The sequence below is a fragment of the Ovis aries genome, chromosome 14 (assembly GCF_016772045.2).
Source record: "Ovis aries strain OAR_USU_Benz2616 breed Rambouillet chromosome 14, ARS-UI_Ramb_v3.0, whole genome shotgun sequence".
In the NCBI taxonomy this organism is placed as follows: domain Eukaryota; kingdom Metazoa; phylum Chordata; class Mammalia; order Artiodactyla; family Bovidae; genus Ovis; species Ovis aries.
Window position 1 is genome coordinate 13,000,138 of NC_056067.1, and position 19,625 is coordinate 13,019,762.

At 56.5% G+C, this 19,625-nt stretch overlaps 2 protein-coding genes across 7 annotated transcripts in view; both read left to right on the forward strand.

Annotated features, from left to right (window-relative positions):
* BANP (BTG3 associated nuclear protein) overlaps window positions 1-1,070 on the forward strand; it is a 70,653-nt gene extending 69,583 nt beyond the window's left edge. For all 6 annotated transcript variants that reach the window (XM_060397901.1, XM_027977723.3, XM_027977725.3 and 3 more), the window contains one exon: window positions 431-1,070. In XM_060397901.1, coding sequence (XP_060253884.1) covers window positions 431-502 — 72 coding nt within the window. In that variant the 3' untranslated portion in view covers window positions 503-1,070. The remainder of the gene's footprint in view (window positions 1-430) is intronic.
* Window positions 1,071-12,144: 11,074 nt separating this feature from the next.
* Window positions 12,145-19,625, forward strand: part of ZNF469 (zinc finger protein 469) — a 246,364-nt gene continuing 238,883 nt past the window's right edge. Inside the window, exon 1 of the mRNA XM_042231537.1 lies at window positions 12,145-12,278. The gene's annotated coding sequence lies outside the window, so the exon portion shown is untranslated. The remainder of the gene's footprint in view (window positions 12,279-19,625) is intronic.

The window sequence follows — 19,625 nt, forward strand, 5'->3', positions numbered from 1 at the left end:
TCCACTGCCTTTGGCCAGTGGCTTAGGGAGTCCCCAAAAACCGCCAGACCGTCTCTCTCTGGGGGCCCCATTCTTGGTGGCTGAGATGCGTGGTCAGTGACTTACTCTAAGACTGTATTTTTCCCTTTGACTTATCGTAAACCTGTGAATATGCTGACGACTTGGAGGGTGCCCCCAGTGAGAAGCAGGGTGGGAATGGAACCCAGTGCTGGTTGGGGGGGAGGGTGCTGGGGCACTTGTGGGAGGGGTGAGTGGGTGGGCCGGTGGGGGTAAAGCGGAGGCCCTGCAGAGGGACCTTGGCGTCCCCGGGTCTGTCAGTGCCTGGGCCACCAGCCCAGGTGTGTGTTCTACTCTGTGCCTGAAAACCACGCATGTCTGTGACCGGGCGTGGCCTGGGCCCTTTGATGGAAAGCCCTCTCCCCTCTTGCAGGCGGCTGACGCCCTGCAGCCCACCCTGCAGCCTGAGATGCAGCTGGAGCACGGGGCCATCCAGATCCAGTGAGGCTGCTGACCCGCCCAGACCCAAGCCACGCCGCCGCTGCGTGCTGACCCCTGCACGCTGGCCCCTGCCACCTACACCGTTCACACGCGCCCGCCCCTAGGCTTTGCACGGGAGGGGCCTGCCTGCGTGCTGCTGAAGTGCATCCGAGCACCCGTCCATGGGGAGAGTGCCCTGGGAAACGAAGACAATGGTAGCCCCTGCCACCCTCGCCCGGAGACCCTGTTTCTTTTGATCTCCTGGAACGTCCAGGGAAGGAGCGGGAAGCACAGTGCGGTTGCGTCAAGTGCACGCTGGAAATCAAGAACTGCGATATTTTTCTCTGTTTAAACAGCTTTTTTTAATTTGCTATGGTGTTTATAACAAAAAAGAAAATCGAAAAAAAAATGGAGTAGCAGAAACCTTTTGCTGTGTGATCTGTTCAGTGTAACAAGGATAGATGTTCACAGGAGACGACTGATGATTTTGATGGAGACGTTGCTTACCTACTTTTTTAGGGGGATGGATGCGCTCAGCGCTATAATTGTGCGTTTCTAATGGAGTACATGAAATAAATGTATTTATGACCACGGCAGCTGTCGCAGTCTTTCCTCCTGGGAGCTGCCTCCTCCCCAGCACCGCCCCCACACACCGGCGGCACGCCCCCCCACACCGCCCCCTCCACACACCGGCCGCAACCCCCAGCACCGCCCCGCACACGGCCCCCCCCCAACCCCCAGCACCACCCCCCACACACCGGCGGCACACCACCCCCCAGCACCGCCCCCCAGCACCGCCCCCCAGCACCGCCCCCCAGCACCACCCCCCAGCACCGCCCCCCAGCAACACCCCGCACACACCGGCACCCCCCCCCAGCACCACCCCACACATACACCGGTGGCACCCCCAGCACCGCCCCCCACCCCCCGGCGCCCGCACACACACCGGCGCCCCCCACCCCCGGGCCCCCGCCCCGCACCCTGCCCCCCCTCCCCAGCACCACCACCCCACAACCCCCCAGCACCCCCCCGCACCCCGCCCCCCATCACCACCCCGATCCCCAGCACCACCCCCACACACTGGCGTCCCGTTCCCCGCCCTGCACACCGGCCCCCCCTAGCGCCATCCCCCATACACCGCCCCCCCCCCCCGCACCATCCCCCCACACACCAGCGTTCCGCTCCCCGACCCCCTCCACCCCCCAACCAAGCCAGCCTTGCTTCTTCCTCCTCTGGGCGCTCAGCATCACCCCAGGCCTGACATGGCCTCCTCCAGCCCCAGAATGTTCCATCTCTGGGGGGTCCTTGGAGGAAGTCGTGTCTGAAGGAGCCGTGTTGTGTATAAACAGGAAAGAGAAGGGCAGGAAAGGAAAGGAGTTCCACACAGAAGCCCATGAGGGGGTTGGTGTTAACCATGGCCAGCGGGTCTGGCCTGCTCTGCCCCTGTCGTCTGTTAGCTGGCGAAGACCCCACAGCAGCTGTGCTCACTGACTCGGAACATGGCCACGGCGCTGCTGCCGGGGAGCCTTCCTGGGTGTCCCCTCAGACCTGCCTTCTCCACCCAACCCCGTCCTGGGCTTGATGATGCCGAGGCTTGCCGTGGGCTGTGGGTGGTCCGGGGCGGCGCCCGCTGTGGCACAGTACCCCTGTGTTCCCCGTCCCCATCTGCCCTCCAGGGACGGGCACTCGGAGGCCAGGCCTGAGGGGTGAAGTGGGAGGAAGGAGCTGGTGCAGGTAACGTGTCTGATCCCAGAGGAAAGAACAGAAGGAGGTGACGGTGAGGGGATTCGGGAAGCAGAGCAGATCCCGAGCAGAAACACAGACAAAGCCACACCTGGACGTGCAGAACCTCGAAGACGGAGACGACGCAGAAGCAGCCAGAGAGGAAGGTGGGGGAGCGAACGTCCAAAGCAGAGGCGTAGAGGGACGATCCACGGGGAGCTGGGCCTTCAGTAGGACAGCTGTTGAGCAACGCAGGTGACAGTGCCCGTCTGGCCAGAGTTCCACCCCGAGGGGCACACCCGGGAGAGTGGACACCATGCATTGTACATGGGCACACGTGCACAGCAGCGCTAGTCACAGTGGCCAGAGGCTGGGAGCTGCTGAGCATCCCTCAGCAGAGGTCCACCCGCACGGCAGCACCGTCACTCGGCCATAAAGGGAAGGAAGGAAGCACCAACACGGGCTGTGAAGTGGAGGAGTCGTGAAGGCACGCTGAGAGGGCAGCCGGGCCCAACGCACTGCACGTGCTGTAGGCCTCCTTATTACCATTTTTCTAACGGTAGCAGCTGTTTTGTATACGCCGTTTTGGGCTGCACCGGGTCTTCATTGCTTTCTCTAGTTGTGGTGAGCAGGGGCCACTCGCTAGTCGTGGTGCTCGGGCTTCTCATTGCAGTGGCTTCCCTTGTTTCGGCTCCTGAGCTCCAGGGTGCTGGCCTGGTAGTCGCGGAGCACAGGCTTAGTTGCTCTGCGGCACGTGGGATCTTCGTGGACCAGAGATGGAACCCATGTCCCCTACACTGGCAGGTGGATTCTTAACCAGTGTTAAGTGTTTAAAGTGTTGTTGTTGTTTTAAAAATAATAAAGCACACAAAGGACCAAAATGTGCTGTCAGTAGGCCTGCACTAAAACATTTTAAAACCTGCACTTCTGGCAGAAGGAAAGTGGGCCCGGATGGAAGACCTGAGATGCGGGGAAGAAAGTGGTAAAATGTGTTGAGTTGTCCATAAAATGGACTGCACAGGAGAAAGTAATGTCTGTGGGGCTTAAAAGGAAAAGAAAGAAGTAGCGTGTGTATAGGAAGAAGTCTTCAGAGGATGAGATGGTCGGATGGCATCACTGGTTCAGTGGACATGAACTTGGGCAAACTCTGGGAGATAGTGAGGGACAGGAAAGCCTGGTGTGCTGCAGTCCACGGGGTCACAAAGAGTTGGACACAACTGGGTGACTGAACAATAACAAGAGTGTGCTGGAGAGAGTTTTCAGAAAGATGGCAGGAAGTTAATAAATTCAATCCATTACGTTGTAATTCCCCATCCATTAAAAGACCAGGGGCAGTAGCTACAGCTTCCAAACTAATAGGGAGGGAGTTGCCGTGAGGAAAAGTACCAGGTGGATCCAAAAGAAGGCAGGGAAGGAAGGGGGTGCAGGGTGGGGCCTCCTCTTGGAGAGCGGGGCTGCCCAGGTCTTGAGTTGCTGGGTCCCCAATGCCTACTGAAGCAAACACGATCCTAGAGAAAGGAAGGTAACGTGGAGTTCCATCCACAAGCAGTTCTGCACACTCACTGCCCCGCACACTATCAGATAAAAGCAGCCCAGACAAAACCAACACAGCGGGCCGTGAGTGTGGCCCTCAGCCCAGGCTTGCCACCTGCTTACCTGTTCAGAGGGAGGATTTAAACTGACCTGGGGACTGTCTCAAAGTACAAAACGGTCATTCTACAACTTTAATAGAAAAATCAAAGTTGAGAATTCACTGTGTAGGTATCAGGCAGAGCTGTGAAGATCACTGGCGAACTGGAAAATAAAGTGGGAGAAAACAGCCAAAATGAAGAATGTTATACCAAACGCTCAAAGAAGGCCTTATCCAATCCTTTCTCAGACTCTTCCAGAAAATAAGATGGGACATTTCCCATCTCATTTTATGAGGCTCATATATCTTTGGCATCAAACCTCGGAAGATAAAGTAGAGACAGAAAATCACAGAACAATCTTACTCAGAGAAAAAAAATGTATGCAGAATACTAGCAGGTCAAACCCAGCAACCCACAGGCAGGAGATCATTTGCTCCCCGACTCGCTGGGACCGAGAGACACGTCGGCTTGAGATTTTATTTTATATCCAGGAAACGTGGCCAGGGGTACGCTGGTTACACAATCTTCCCTGAAAGGTCCCCCCAACCCTTGCTTTCTCTCACCCCCACACACCCTCTGGTTGCAGCACAAATGAACATGCCAGGAAATTCTGAGGCCTCTGCTCAGACCCGCCTGGGTGGGCTCGAAACTCAGACCCCCTGCTCACCTGGGTAGGCCTCCTTGGGCCCCAGCGAGTCTCATTTCAGAAGGGCCTTTCTCCTGCCATCCCACAGGGCCCAGTGTTTGAAGTCGCTGGGCAGTAACCCTGGCACGGGTTCCACTTTCCAAACTGCGCCAGGCAGGGGGTAATAAAGGGCCCAGATCCACACAGGGGCCGGAGGGAGCCCCTCCCTCTGTGTCCAGAGGTGGCTAACTCGGGAACTCTGTTTTGTCCTTGACCTTGGGCACCGGGAGGCGGGGCGTGGCCTCCATGCCAGGCAGGATGGAGCAGAACCCCCAGCACCACCGTTCGGGACCCAGCTGCCCTATTAGCCTTGCGGTTTCCCGTGGGCCCAGGGGCTGTTGAGAAGCTTGGCGACCCTCTTGAGGAAGCTGGAGACAGCGGAGCCGATGGTTTAGAGGAGGGAGTCGGCGGCAATGGTATCCATTGTTCAGGACGAGAGGCGGAGTGGGGCGTCCCTGAGCCATGCCTCCTCTTTGCCCTTTTCCTCCTCTCTGCCCATCTCTCTGCAAGAAAACTGGGAGGTGGGTCAGGCTGTGGCTCCCACTCCAGTGGCATCAAAGACCCCTTACCCCACTGCCCTGTCCTAAGACAGCGCCAGATGACACGGCTCGCACTCCACCCGCCCTCGCTTATGCCTTCCTGCAAATGCACACCCTGCAAATGCACACCCAAAGCCCTGGGGCAGCGAGCTGGTGGGCTCTGCAAGGAGTGAGGTTCACCTGGAGCGTTTCTGGCTCAGGCCTGGCTCCTCCTCTTCCTCATGGCTGCGGGAGGAGGAGGTGAGGCAGAGGGTCCCGGGCGCTGCACCAGCAGGAGGGAGCGTCATTGCTGTGAGCACAGCCGCTGGGTGCCCAGGCCGGGTCTCTAGGTCAGCTGCCCTCTCATTGGATGGAGGGGCAGAGGGTCAAGGGTTGGCGGGGGGTCTGTGATGCCCAGAGGAGGCCAGGGGTGGGGTAGGGAAGGGAAGAGAGAACTGGACAAGCCTGGCTCGCCTGCACAGCTGGATGGCAGCCTGGGGTTCCAGGAGGACTCGGCTGTCACCCTGGAACCAGACTGCAAACCCAGGTGGGCAGAGCTGGGAGGACTGGCTGCAGACAGCCCTGCTGCCCAGCTGGACCTGAGCCCCTGCTGACCCCGGGAGGTGCCCGCAGGGGCTCCTGTCCCCCACCCCCACCCTGCCCCGGCCTCTGAGGCTGCGCTCCCCTGGCCGTGATCGTCCGCAAAGTGTGCTCGGCGATGTCTCAGCTACATTTGGTTATGATCACCATTCCACCCCCCACATCACCTCCCTTCCTGGCACCGTCAGAGCAGCGGCTCCGGCTCGTCTGGGGCCTGCCCCAGGGCAGCAGGCTGGGGAGAGGGAGCATCTGGGTTTGGTGGGACGTGCTGATGGGGGTTTGCTATCTCTTCTGGTAGTACTGAGCACTGCTAGCTGTGCTGGGTGTGGGGGCAGCGGCCAGGGAGGGTCTGAGCGCCCAGGCCTGACTCACCAGTGGCTCTCTGGGACATCTCCAGCATCAGGTGTGCACTGCCGTGCCAGCCTGGGGTTCAGGGTGCCCACTGCTGTGCCAGTCTGGGCTCCGGGACCGCTTTTCCTGAGAAGGACCCCAGAGTTACGTAAGCTGTTGCCTCACAAAACCAGAGTTTGTCCTCCATCTAGTCATCAACTCCGCGATTTGTGGGCACTGGTGGCTGAAGGGCCAGGTGGGAGGGATGGGGGCTCTGGCCTGGCATGTGGGCGGCAGGGGCTGGTCTTCAGCACACTCCGTGTGCTGTCCCCCGGACGAGGTGAGCCTCGGGGCCCGGCGCCCTGGCCGCCCCAGCACCAGCCCTGCTCCCTGCGAGGACCTCCGGGTGTGGCCACACAGGGGCCCTGGCTCCTGGCCAGGTGCGTGGGCGTGGGGCAAGGCCTCTCGGTGGAGTCCCAGGCTCTCTCCGCCCACCCGCGGGCGGCCTGCCTAGTGAGGACTCCTGCCGGCCAGGCCGGAAAGCCTGGGGCTGCTCCAGGACCCCAAAGCCCAGACCCAGCTTATCACTGCCGTGCTTCCCCCCTCGAGTACTGGAGGATGATCTCAGCGCCGTGGGCGTAGCTGACTGTTGGCCTGGGTCTGGTCTTCGTTGGGTTTATCACGAGCTCTGCAGGCGGATCCCTGTGCACTTGGTGCAGCTTGCTTTGTTCCCAAGCTTCTCTACAGCCGGGACTAGGCCCCAGGGCCCAGGATCACCCGAGTGCCGGCCCAGTCCCTGGCTCCTCCCTGGCTCACAGTGGGGCTGGTGGAGTCCTCTCACTCACAAGCCACGGGTGTCAGAGCCTTACTGGCGAATGGAGGGACAAGGGTGGGTCATAGGAGGACCTCATGATTCTCAATGAGATGGTTCTGCACCCTCCAGGGGACGTTGGTCAGTGTCTGAACACTGGGGAGATGGAAGCTGGCTGGGGGTGGGCAGGGATGCTACTGATATCTAGTGGGTGGAGGATGCAGGGCCATCTGGGGGACCAGGAGTGAGGACTAGGGAGCGGGTGGGAGAGCAGAAAGCACCAGAAGCCCTGTCCTGTTTCCCTCGAGGCTGGGAGCCTCCCCCAACCCTGGGCACTGCTGGCTTCCCACCATGGGCATCCCTTCCTTTCCTCGGCCAGGAAAAGTGTAGGGACCAGTAGAACAAACTTAACCCCAAGCTTCATGCTTCCGTGTACCTCCAGGGGCAAGAAGTTCCCTACGGAGCCACTTTAACTGGTATTTCTCTTCAGGCCTGAAAATACCTGCTCAGGTGTCGAATGTCCGCTTGAGTCTCGTGGTGACGGCAGACCCAGACCACTGAACCACACGTACAGTGTGTGAGTTTATCACAGCAAAGCTGCACATGTTTAAAGGGCCTTGTCACTCACTACAGTAAGTAAATGACAACAGCATCACCCTTTGGCACTCTGCTGTTCTGTCACCCCTTCCATCTCCAAAACATAGGAGTAGAAGGGGGTCAGGCACCGTGTGGTCCCCATTTTGCTGCCAAGGGAGTTCTGTGGTGCTCACAACCCATCCCACACGGTAAGTGGGAGGGCTAAGACTGGCTCGTGGAGTCTGAGTTAGGCTCTGCAAGCTCACTGTTATCTGACCTTTCATGATTCAACACCGATCACCCTCGTGTCTAATTTGGTCACTTTCAGGTTGGTCAGTGTGATTCCCTGGACCCTCCCGTTGCTTTCTCGCAACCCACCCTCCACGACGGCACTGTGGTGGTTGGCCTCCATGGTGGTCCCATGGACCCCACCTGTTGGTCAGCATCCCTGTCCCATGCAGAATCAGGGCTGGTCTGTATGACCGAGAGCACACGGTGGAGCTGACTGAAGCTCTAAAAGGCTCAGCAGCCTCCACCTTGGCCTCCTGAATGGTGGCAGCCCCACAGAGAGGGCCATTTGCAGAGACACCACATGCCAGCATGCGCTGGAGCCACATGGGAAGTGACCCTCCCAGCCCAGTCCAGCCGTGGCCCCAGCTGACATGGGACCACAACTTCATATCCCAGCCCAAGTGAAAACTGCCCAGCTGAGCCCTCCCCAGAGGCCTGGCCAGCTGACAGCATGAGAGAAGCCGCCGAGTGTGGCAGTGACCAGACTCAGCAGGAGTGACTGGAACACGCACACAGACCTGCACAGACCATAGACATGGGGGTGCGCCCAGGACAGACAAAACCGTCTCATTTCCCTGCCTAGGGCCCCTCTTACTCACCCTGGGGTAACGGCACTCCCACCAGCATTGGTGACCTGCTTGGGGGGGCCACTCCTGCCCGCAGGGCCTTGAGCCAGCTAGCACCTGACAACAAGACTAGCAGCTTCACAGCTTGGGAGCCCATGTTTGGGTCTCAGCTCCTCCCCGAGATAGGGCAAGCTGTTAGCAGGGGGCCTGCTTGTGTCTGCCCCATGAAGGAAAAGCCTTCATTGAGAACGCCTAAATCAGAGTTCTTATGGGTAGACCAGAGGTTCTGAGCCTCTGCCACACATTGGAAGTGGCGCATAGAGCCGGAAGCCCCCAGTGCCCACCCCAGCCAGATACCCGCTCAGCTTCTGGGACACATCCCATGTGGAGGCTCAGACCTACTCGGATGTTCAGAATGCGGCCGCGGCTGAAACCGCTGGCTCACACTGGCCAGTCTGATGCTTGTAAAGTGTTTTCAGGCCTTGTTTACAACATAGAGCACTTGGTTAAAAAGGAGATTCCCACACATCAGGCAGTCCACATCTTAGGAAATGGTTTTCCTGGACACAGCGGTCTAACCTGAAATGGTTTATGTTTAATCGCATTTTGCCACAGGAAAAAGTGCCCCAGGAAACACTGTGCAGAGGGCAGGGTGCCCGGCTAGGCTCTTAAAATAGAAGCAGCCACAAACAGGGCAGTTCACTGATTCTGTAAACGACCACAGAGGCTCTACCTGCCCAGAGCGCAGCTGCCCAGCTGGACGGAAGTCATGAGGAAGGAACCCCCAAGGGGACCACTGCGCTTTATTAACTCACGAGGTCCCTTCACACAGTAGCAACTCACAGACTGGTCCGGTCTGGCACTGGGCAGGGCTCTCCCAGGGATGGAAGCTGTGTGCCGTTTTTATACAGAAAGAGACTGCAGGGCCCGGTGCACACAGCTGTGGGCTGGCACCTGGGAACAGCCAGGTGTTCTAGCTGCTCCTAACAACCCTAGCCCAAAGGTGGGATTTCTCCTCCCTTGAGGAAACCCCCCTTTTTCTCCAAAAGCCATTCAGCCACGTGGCTGAGCCTCGCCCCATCCTGGAGGGGGATCTCCACCTCAAGTCAGCTGATGGCAGGGCCACCCACATCCCCCAGGGGCCTCCACCCAGCCCCCAGGTGAACGCTTGACTGAATCACGACAGCAGCCCCGGGCAGGTGCCTCGCCAACCTGACCAGGTGCCACACTCAGCCTGCTATGTCCCAGCTCCCTCCTGGCCACTCCTTGGAGGGGCCTTCCCTGGACACTCCACCCGAAATAGCTGCTGTCTTGGGATTCAGTCCTGCTCACTGTACAGAGCTTTAGCAATACAGAACAGCAGGAAGAACAAGGAGGGTAAAGACCACCTGTAATTCTGCCACCCAGACACCAAGATTAAAGTTTGGGGGGTATTTTATTCAGTCTTCTCCCCGCCCCCAACCAGTTCAGGACTGAATGTCTTAGACATCAGTTAAGATGATTTAAAACCTCTACTCATTTTAATGCATTGTTCCTCTATTCTGGACAATAGACTAAATAGACAATTGTCTATTCTAGGTAGAATTCTGAATATATGTATTAATGTATATTAATTTTATATCTAAAACATATATTCAGATACAAACCTGGCAAGGTAACAACAGCCACTCAAGCATCACCCCATGAGCACCATGCTACCCATGTCCTGATGTTTCCTAATTTACCCACCCGCCCCCCACCACCGCTCCGATTTGGGGACCCTTCATTTCCAGTTATTTACCATCCTTGTAACATGTTTCCTGGATCTGGGATTCCTCCCCTAGAGGAGTGCCTGTGGAGTGACTGCAGCAAATGTCTGAAACATCTTCAGGGCTGCAGACATGTCAGCAGGTTGACTGTCATCATATGTCTGAGTGCCCAGGGCCAGCTCTTTCGTGTTCAAACTATAGGGCTTCTCAGGGAGCATCAGTACCAGGAGATGAGGGAATCTCTCCTTTGAATGCCAGTGATATTAATAGCACTTCCAAGAATGTTCCGTGTGCTACAAGTCATTTAACCCCGAACATAATCCCCACGAAAGAGGTACCATTATCAACTGAATTTCGTGTATTTGTACATTGAATCTCAGAGAGGTTAAGCAACTTGCCTTAAGCGGCACAGCCAGCAAATGGTGGAATCAGGTTTGAACCAGGCAGCTGGCTGCAGAGTCAGGGCCTGACCTGACATGGTGGCCATCCCTAGTCCAACCAGTGCCAGCTTTACCTGCCCCCTATGCACAGGCCTGAGCTTCCTGCATACTTGCCCCAGGTCCCAGAAGGTGATTGTTCTAATGCCCCTCTGCAGGTAACCAATAAGCCCATCAGTTCCCCCTATGACTGCTAACCTCCCCTTCTCCCTGGGAGTGAAGCCTGCCACCTGGTCCTGCCTGCCCTCTGCCCACATGCTGGGGTGTCTCCCAGACCCTGATTAGACATGTAAGCGCCCCCTACTCATTAAACCAGTGATGTCTGTTGCTGACTCTCGATTCTTTCTTGGGTCTCAAGACTGAACAAGCACAAGGCTTGCAGGCCTGTAGGTGGCAGTCCAACAGACCTCTATGCAGGGCTGCCTCTCAGGCGCCAGGGGGTGGGTCTCACCCCTTTCTTCCACTTGGGAGCAGGGCAAGCCACTGAAGGAGACCTCAGGGGCCTCGCCCTGTGGACTGGAGCTCTCCACCTAAGGAGAGCTCTGGAACCAGGAATCAGAACCATGATTGGGGAGGCGTCTTTTCAGGCTTCCAGTCTAATGGCTGCCGAGGGTCCTTATGGAATCTTAGTCAAGAAGGGAGGGTTCCTGAGACCGTTCGGAAGGATCACGGGACCCTTGTGTGACCAGGAATTATAACCACCACTCTCACAGGGTCCTCGCGGTCAGAAGGGAGTAAGAACGTGAGCGCCTGTAGTGCCTTAGCGCGTGTGAATGGGCATGCGTGAGCAAACGTGTCACGCGTCTCGCCTGTGCGTAAACACGATGCGTGCGTGGGCACGTCTGTGGCGGACATGCGTGCCCATGCGTGTTATGCGTGCGTGAGCACGTCTGAAGCGGATGTGCGTGCCCCTGCGTGTCATGCGTGCGTGGGCATGTCTGTGGCAGACGTGCGTGTCATGCGTGCGTGGGCACGCCCGGTCCCCTGAGGGCGGGGTGTTCTCCCCCGGGGCTGCTGTCCCCTGAGGGCTGTAGTTGACGGCTTCCACTCCTGCTCCGGCCGGGAAGCCTCGCCTGGCGGGCAGTGGGGGCTCAGGACCCGTCTCGGGTCAGCAATGGCCCTGTTAAGCTCTCGGAGTCAGTTTCCGTGGTGGCTGACGACAGCGGCGGACACTGTGGTGAAAGGACAGAACGGGCAGCTCGGGACGCCGCGGGGTGCGCAGCTCGGAGGAGAGGCGACCCTCGCCCTCTCCCCCGCAGCGGGCACGTACAGTCCCCCCAGGGGATTACTGGCTGGGGCTGCCACTGACTTCTGACAGGACGAGGTCGGGCCTGAAGCAGCGTGACAGCCGAACATCTGAGGGGAACGGGAGGAGGCTGGGGGCCGACGGGCCGCGCTTCTCCCACCCTTCCGCGCCCAGGGGCGGGTCTGAACCGCCACACGCTCCAAGGGAAGCCCCCACAGAAGCCCTGCCAAAGACAGCGCCCCCTCCCCCCGCCCCCCAGACCTGCGGGCCGGAACCCCGGCGGCAGGTGCGCCCTCGCCTCCCAGGGGCCAGTCTAGAGAGTGGAGAGACCGGCCAGCTCTGCGGAGGAGCATCTTCCGGCTGCTTGCACAGGGTTCAGTTGACGAAGCAGGAGCGGGAGGGAAGCCCGGCCCGGCTCGTGCGACCCGCCAGGCACGAGCAGGGTTAAGTGTGTGTGGGGGGCGGAGAGGGAATCCCAGACCGCCGGAACTGGAGACTTCCCAGCCGAGGGCGAAGCGGCCGCGAGAGGCAGCGCCGGCCACCCCGTGGCTTCCGTCGGCACCTGGGCGCGCGGAGTCGTGAGGACACGTCGACAGCCGCCCGCAGGACACGCGGCAGACCCGCCACGGCCGCCGCCAGGGTAAGTGCCGCCGGGGGGGCCCAGGGGCCGGCAGGGGCGTCCGAAACGCAGCGCTTTCATGAGGAGTTGGTGTGTACTGCTCTGAGAGCCATCCCTGTCTTCTTATTACTCATGCGTTCAGACTTGCAACCAAGTCGTGGCAACAAATGCAGTCTGGAAACATCTTTACGGCGAAACAAAGAATTCTGCTTTCCTGTTGACAACTCAGAGTGCTGGCCGGAAAGCCAGAGCCCAGAGGCAGATTCGTCTGGTGGGTAGAGGTCCGCCTGCTGTCTCTGCTCTGACCACACAGTCAGGGCTCCCTCCTTCCTTAAGGCCTTCTATTCGCTGCCAGATTTCTTCTTCTGTCGCGTCCCTGGTAACTGTCTTCTGTCTCGGCACCCAGGCTTGGATGTGCTGCAGACAAGCCTAGTTAGTGACACTTTATGCTCAATGTGCATCTCATTATGGCTGTTGTGAGAAAGTGTGGAGATGGGGCTGGGTCCCCCAACCCACAGTGGGGAGAATGGGGTCCTCTCAGTCAGTGGCATATAACCTGTCACCAGTCTGCACTGTGGATAACAAACCATGCTATGATACATGGGGGGACCCGTCTTCTGGTAATGGCTTCATTTGAGCAAGTTTCAAAACATTTCGCTTCCTGGTGCTTCTTGATGTGTCTGTTTCCCATTACACAGTCAGCCACCAGTGAAAGTGACAGTCGTGGTTTCCATGCGGAGTTTTTGAACCACCTGGAGGGGCACCTCCACACATGCAGCGGCACCCACCACCCTCACTGACAGGCTTCCATAGCAGGGAAGGGTGCCTCCCCCCCCTCCCTCTCTCCCCCCTCCCTCTCTCCCCCACTCCCTCTCTCCCCCACTCCCTCTCTCCCCCACTCCCTTCCCCCCCCCGCCCCCCCCTGCTGTGGGTTTGGGGGGTTTTCTGTTAGTTTTTAAATTAAAATACAAAACCCCACCTCTTAAATGGTAAAGAGATGAAAGAGAAGATTTGAAAATACTGTTGCCTGCAGAGCTGGAATGGTAACAGTTGATAATAACATAGTAACAATATTAGTGACTTAGTAACAGTAATAGTAATGATGACAGTAATAATAGTACACAGTGTTCCTGCAGCTTTTTAAGTATGTTATGCTTTTATTTCTTCTTATCTCATTTGATTTTGCAACTACTATTTTCAGATGAGGAAACTGAGGCTCAGAGAGGTTAAGATCCTGACCAAGGACACATACCTAGTGAGTGGCAGGATTATTAACTGCAGGGCTCTGAACATTAAGTCCCACATTTTGTGCTTAAGTCATTTACCCCTTCTTGTTGTTCTCCAGTATAACTGAATGCCGCCCAGGAAAATAGAAGGTGAGGCCTGGCTGGAGGTCTTTTAAGATGTCAGAACTTGTTATGTGTTTAAGATCCAGCAGTTAACAGGGTTAGATATTTATCTACCATCTACTATGTAGGTAATGCAAAGAGCCTAGGATGTTGATGAATCTGCACTGATGTGATCTACTGGGGAAATAGATGGAAATGTGAGCCTCTAGGAAGCCTTTCTTAGTCCATCTCCCACATACTGTGTGTGTGTCCGCAGAAACCTGCATCCACTGAGCGCTAGCTAGGCAGAGATGGTCCTGGATTGTTTGTGGGAATTCTGGGAGGGGACTTTCTGTTAGGGGGAGGGTCCATGAAGGGTTCATTTGAGCAAGTTTCAAAGCCACCCTCACTTCTCTCTTGGGGACCAGCTTTAACCTCCTTGCTGGGTGTTCTCCACCCATGTTTGGGGCACTGTTCCTCCTCCCCAGAGCCCCCACCACACATACTGCATTGGCTTCTTGTGGATGGGGGTATAGGAGCCTGCTTCCCTTTCTCTGCAGAGAGCTGCTCTCCCACCATGGGAGCCATGGACCCTGCCCCATGGGGGGCGAGGGGTGGGCACAGCCCTTAGGAGTGGTCAGAGGGGCCTTCCCTCTGACTCTGGGATCAGGCCTGCTCCTGAGCACCAGGTTGTTGCTGTTGTGGTTTTTCATCCTCATCAGAGGCCCCATAGTTCCACAGGGAGAGTTATCTTAGCCCCCTCAATGGTCACAGAAGCTGGACCTCAGGGCAGTTAAGACACTTGCCAAGGCCACCTGGCCAGAAGTTCTGAGCCTGCTGGCAACCTGGCTGTGCTGGAGAGGGGTCATCTGCCTCCCAGATGTAATTGTAAAGAAAAACAAAATCAGATTGCTTGAGCTGTAACTCACGTACCATACAGTTCACTCATTTAAAGAGTACAGTTCTCTGGTTTCCGTCAGTCTGTGGAGTGATGCAGTAGCCTCACTAACAATTTCAGAATATGTTCATCAACCCATCAGCAGTCACTGTATCTCCCCAGTGGCTGGAGCCCCTAACCCTCTCAATGTCTCTGTGGATTTACCAGTCTGGGCCTTCCCCCTGAACAGAATCAGACAGTATTTGGCTTTTGTGTCTCTCCGCCTCCTTCAGCATCACATCCTCAAGGCACATCCATGTGGCAGCCTGTGTCTCTGGGTGAGACCCCTGGCCTTTCCCACCAGAGCCCCTGAAGGCATCCAGAAACTTAGGAGGAGCCTCCAGCTTCATCTAGGGCACCGCTTCATGTTTTCTCATGGAGACCTCATGTTTTGCCCTGTTCTCCGTGTTGTGACAAATGAACACAGAAGGCTCAGGACCCGTGGCCATCTCCGCCAGATTTGCTAAGTTAACAGCCCAGCCAGCTTTCACCATTAACCATGGGACTCTGCTGGCTTCCCTCAGCACTTGGACATGGAGAGGAATTTCCACTTCTGAAAGTGCAAAAGGGATTTCCAGGGGACCCTGGGGAACTTTTTCAAAATAGTATATGAAGTGTGCATTCAAAAGCAAACAGCAACCTCAGGCAAGATAAGTGAATATGTGTCATTTCAGCTGGACCTGCCTAAAGCACTATGTTATAAAAGATTCCAAAGCCCTGACTGGGATTTGGTGATTGATTGATGATGTCTGCTGTGGGCTAGGTAAGGGATGATAGTGAGCTGTGTGGTGGCAGATTTAGTTGAAAGGGAGAAGTGGATCCTGGAAGCTAAGGCCAGGCACACTCAGAAGGCAAGACTTGCACCAATCTGTGTGTGTGTGTGTGTGTGTGTGTGTGTGTATGTGTATGTGTATGTGTATGTGTATGTGTATGTGTATGGAAAGACACGTCCTCAGGCCCAGCTGTGCTGACCAGGCCAAGTTTCAGGCAGGCGGGGTCTGGACCCAGGCCCAGCAGGCTGGTTTCAGGGAGTCTGTGAGGAAGTCATCTCCCAGGTCAGCCCCCTCTGAGTAATCGAGGATTTAATAACCAGAATCTCTTGCCTCCCCACATCTGGTGACTTTCGGGCCAGCACAGTGCGTTTCCTTCTTGGCCGGTGGGTCCCTACAGAGGGAGCATCGTGGATGGGTGCCAGTGCCGGGCTGGGATCCAGCCCCCGCCAGCCCCCACCATGTGCCCTCGCACCTCTGAAGTCAGCGCATTGCAGAGGAATTACGAGCCCGTCCCCCACCGCCCTGCCCCCGGCGCCTCCCCTGCTCACAACTAACGAACAGTCCTTGGCAGTTGGGGCTTCTAAGGAGTGTCCCTCTGTTGGAGGGACAGCAAGTACAGTGAGCGCCCATGGAGGAGGCTGGATGAGAAGGCCAGGTGCCTTCTCGGGGGAGTCAGGTGTCTGAGGCCCACTGCCAGGTCCCCATACTCATGCATGCATTTGTTTGTGACCTCCTGCTTAACTCATTTCTCTTGGAAAGTTAGTTTTTCCTGTTAAAAAGAAACCCAGCTAGCAGACAACCAGAGCAGGGAGTGCACGGTCAGTCTGCTCCCGTCTGGGCTAATGAGGACGTCACCCCCACCTCTGACTCTACTGCGGCTGCTTCTGTTCTGCAGTGGGCAGGCAGGCAGGGCTGGCCTGAGGCTCTTCCCCATCCTGCTTAAGTGCCCGGGGGCCATTTATCCTGAGCAGACCCAGAGAGAGTGCCCTACCAGCCAGGAGAGTGGACACCAGGTGGCCACTGCTCTCTATCTGGCAGTGGTCCCTACTACTGCTGCTGTGTTCACCTTGCCAGGCCCACAGAGTGTGCATGTCCTGTGCGCCTCTGCCCCCTTGGGCCTTTGAGGGCAGGTCTCATGTTTTAAGGTCTTGTGTTTTAAGATGAGGTGACTGGGGGGCCCCCAAAAGTGGCCCCCAAAGATGCCCCCATCCTGATCCCCAGAACTGCAGATATGTGACCTGACATGGCAGAAGGACTTTGCAGGTGTGATTAGATAAAGGATTGGAGATGGAGATGGATGGATTGTCCAGGTGGGCCACGCATAACCTCTGGGTCTTCATACAAGGCAGGGGACTAAGCCTCTGATGTTGGACCTATCAGGTCATGTGGGTGTTGTGTTCACATTCCTGACCCCTAAGTTGGGGGCTTTATCAGTGAGTTCCCATCTTACCTGCATACACTTGGTGGATGTGAACAGGTGTCCTGAGAGGTGGCCACCCATGTGGGGGTGAATCCAGAAAACCCTCTGCCATAATACAGTGTCCCCAAGGCACACATCACATGGCCTCGATCCTCTTGTTAGTGATCTTGATTTGTCCTCCCCACTCAGCTATGAAATACACACCCTCCAAGGAAGAAACCACGTGGAACATTAACGTTTTAGGGTGGGAAGTAGCTCTCACAGGATGTCTGAGCCCAGCCCCTTGTGAAATCACCCAGTGGGATGCCACTCAGCCCTGGTACATGAGAACTGCTGGTGGCGGGGAACAGAGCAGGAGCCCCTTCCGGGTGTCTTGTCCTGCTGGCATGCATGGGCCTAGGAACCTGCATGTTTCACACGTTCCCAGGCAGTCCTGCTCCTGCTGGTCTGGGATCTACACTCTGAGAGCCCCTCTGGTTCATGCATTCCTTGTAGTAAACACAAGGTGAGTCACGGACTTGAAGGTAAAACGGGTAATGACACAACTTTAGAAAAAAGGAACAGGAGAAGATCTTCAGGACCTGGGCCAGGTGAAGTTCTGAGACCTGATGTTGCAAAGCACAGCCCCTCGAAGGGTTGTCATAAAGGTACTGACCCCGATCAAACGGGCTTGGTCAGAGTATTGACAGATGCTGTGGAGAGAATGGACAGACAAGGCCCAGGCTGAGGAAAGATTGTAAATCACAGCGCTGACAAAGGATCTGGGTCCAGAATATACAGAGAACTCGCAAAAGTCAACAGTAAGAAACAACCCAATTTGAAATGGGCAAAAGACATGAACAGACACCTCATCCGAGAGATGTGGCAAATGGGACACAAAAAGACATTTAACATCATGAGTCCCTGGGAAAATGCATGTTAGGCCTGCAGTGAGACATGCCGCACACCTGGCAGAACAGCTGCGTCCTCACGTTGGTAACACCGGGTTCCGGCAGCATGGGGAAGAACCAAGTCTCGGCCGTTGCTGGGAGCGTGCCGCATGGCACAGCCCTTGTAAAAATGGTTTGGCGCTTTCCTCTAAAAGTGAAAATGCAGTCCAGTAACGACACAGGGCGTTTATATCCCCAAGAAATGAAGACCTGTCTTCACAGGAGAACATGCACAGCAGTTGTACTTCTAGCAGCCCAAGCTGGAAACCACAGCTGTGTCCTTCACCTCCATGGAAAACCACTTGGCAGTGAAAAGGAATGATCTCTGTGAGTAGAGAGCTGCTCACACACAAGCACACAAATGCGCACATGCACCCACACACATGTGCTTGCTGAGCTGACGGAATCCAAACACGTGTGAGACCTAGGCCAGCCTGGCAGCAACGACGCCTCCTAGGTGTGTACAGGTTGTTAATGCAGGGGAGCTGGGAGTGGGAGAGGAGACATGGGCCCTCCTGCACATGTCAGTTTCCTGTGAATTTGTCATTATTGAAAGAGTAAAGTTTTAAATAAGGGGAAAACCAAAGAAAAAGCACCATGAATTCTTGTTTTCTCCCTTTAATCTTTTTCACTTGGAGAGTGACTAAGTCCATCTGAGTCACGAGGCGGCTCTGGGAACTCAGGCTGGTCAGACCCCAGGGGAGGCGGGGCTTTTCCAGGAAGACCTCGACCTAGCTGGAGCCGGGGACCCCGTCTCGCTAAGCCTTGATAACGGATGAGTAACCTACCCAGTCATAATGCGGACTGTGTGGGCGAGTGTTCTGAAGGTTGTGTAGCATAGTAACATTCGTGGCTGTTCCCATCAATGGTGCACACTTAGCATCCAGCCAGCAGATACTGAGCACCTAATGTGTTCCAGACACAGAAGATGGAAGGGAAGCACAGAGAGGTAAAGCTGCTGGCCTCAGGTCACACAGCCAGTGAGTGGCAGAGCAGGGATTTGAACCTGACACTGATTCTGGAGGCCACACACTTACCCACTCCCCATGACTAGACCGGCTGCCACACGTTCTGGGGGCCTTCATCACCCTCCTTCCTCAGCACAGGCGAGTTGGGGTCCACCCTGGGTCATCCGGAAGATGGCTGGGGTGAGGTGTGTCCCCGCCATGGTGGGTCAGCCGTGAAGCCCTTGGTGGGGAGTAGCCTGTTGTCTTTCCTGAATTCTGACGCAGCCCGGGCCCCCCGGGCAGCGGAGGCCAAGAGAGGCAGAGCCAGTCTGGCCAGAGGGCGCAGCTATGCCTTGGTGGCCAGAGCAGGTCTCCCGGCCTTGGGGAACCCTATTGCTGGGAGCACTGACAGGTGTCAAAGGGAGGGAAGCTGCAGGCTCTGAGTGCATGTCCTGCTCTGTGACCTTCAGTAAGACCCTTGACCTCTCTGGTTGGGCCCCAGTCTCCGGCTGACAGGCTCTGACAGGCTATGCTTGGGGATGCAGAGGCCTTTGCCCTCCTTTGCAGCCAGGTCAGAGGTGAGTTCTGGTATGTCTTCTGAAGCTACCAGCCCTTGTGGATGATGTCGTGCTACCTGGTGGCCTGTCCCAGCATCACAGTTGAGAGACTGGTCACGTGTTCAGGGCCAGTTTCCCCACACCCATCTCTGAGCTGCCATGTTCCTGTGGGGAAGAGGCCTTCTCTGCTCCTACACGAGTAGTTCCACCCAAGGTGGGGGTTTCATTCCCTCATCAGGAGCTCAGTTCCTGGGCTGTGCTGCGGGTGGTCCCGGCCCAGATAAGGGCCCCTGACTGCTAGGGTGCTGGACCCTTTCTCATTGTAAAGACTTTTAAACATATAAAGTAAAAACCTCTTCTGGACATACCAAGGAGCCTAGCTCTATCACAGCACAGATTCCCAGTAGAGCAAACCCAGTGATTCATAAGTTCTTACAGGGCCGAGTGGTACCCAGCAGCCCCTGGGCCCAGATGCCA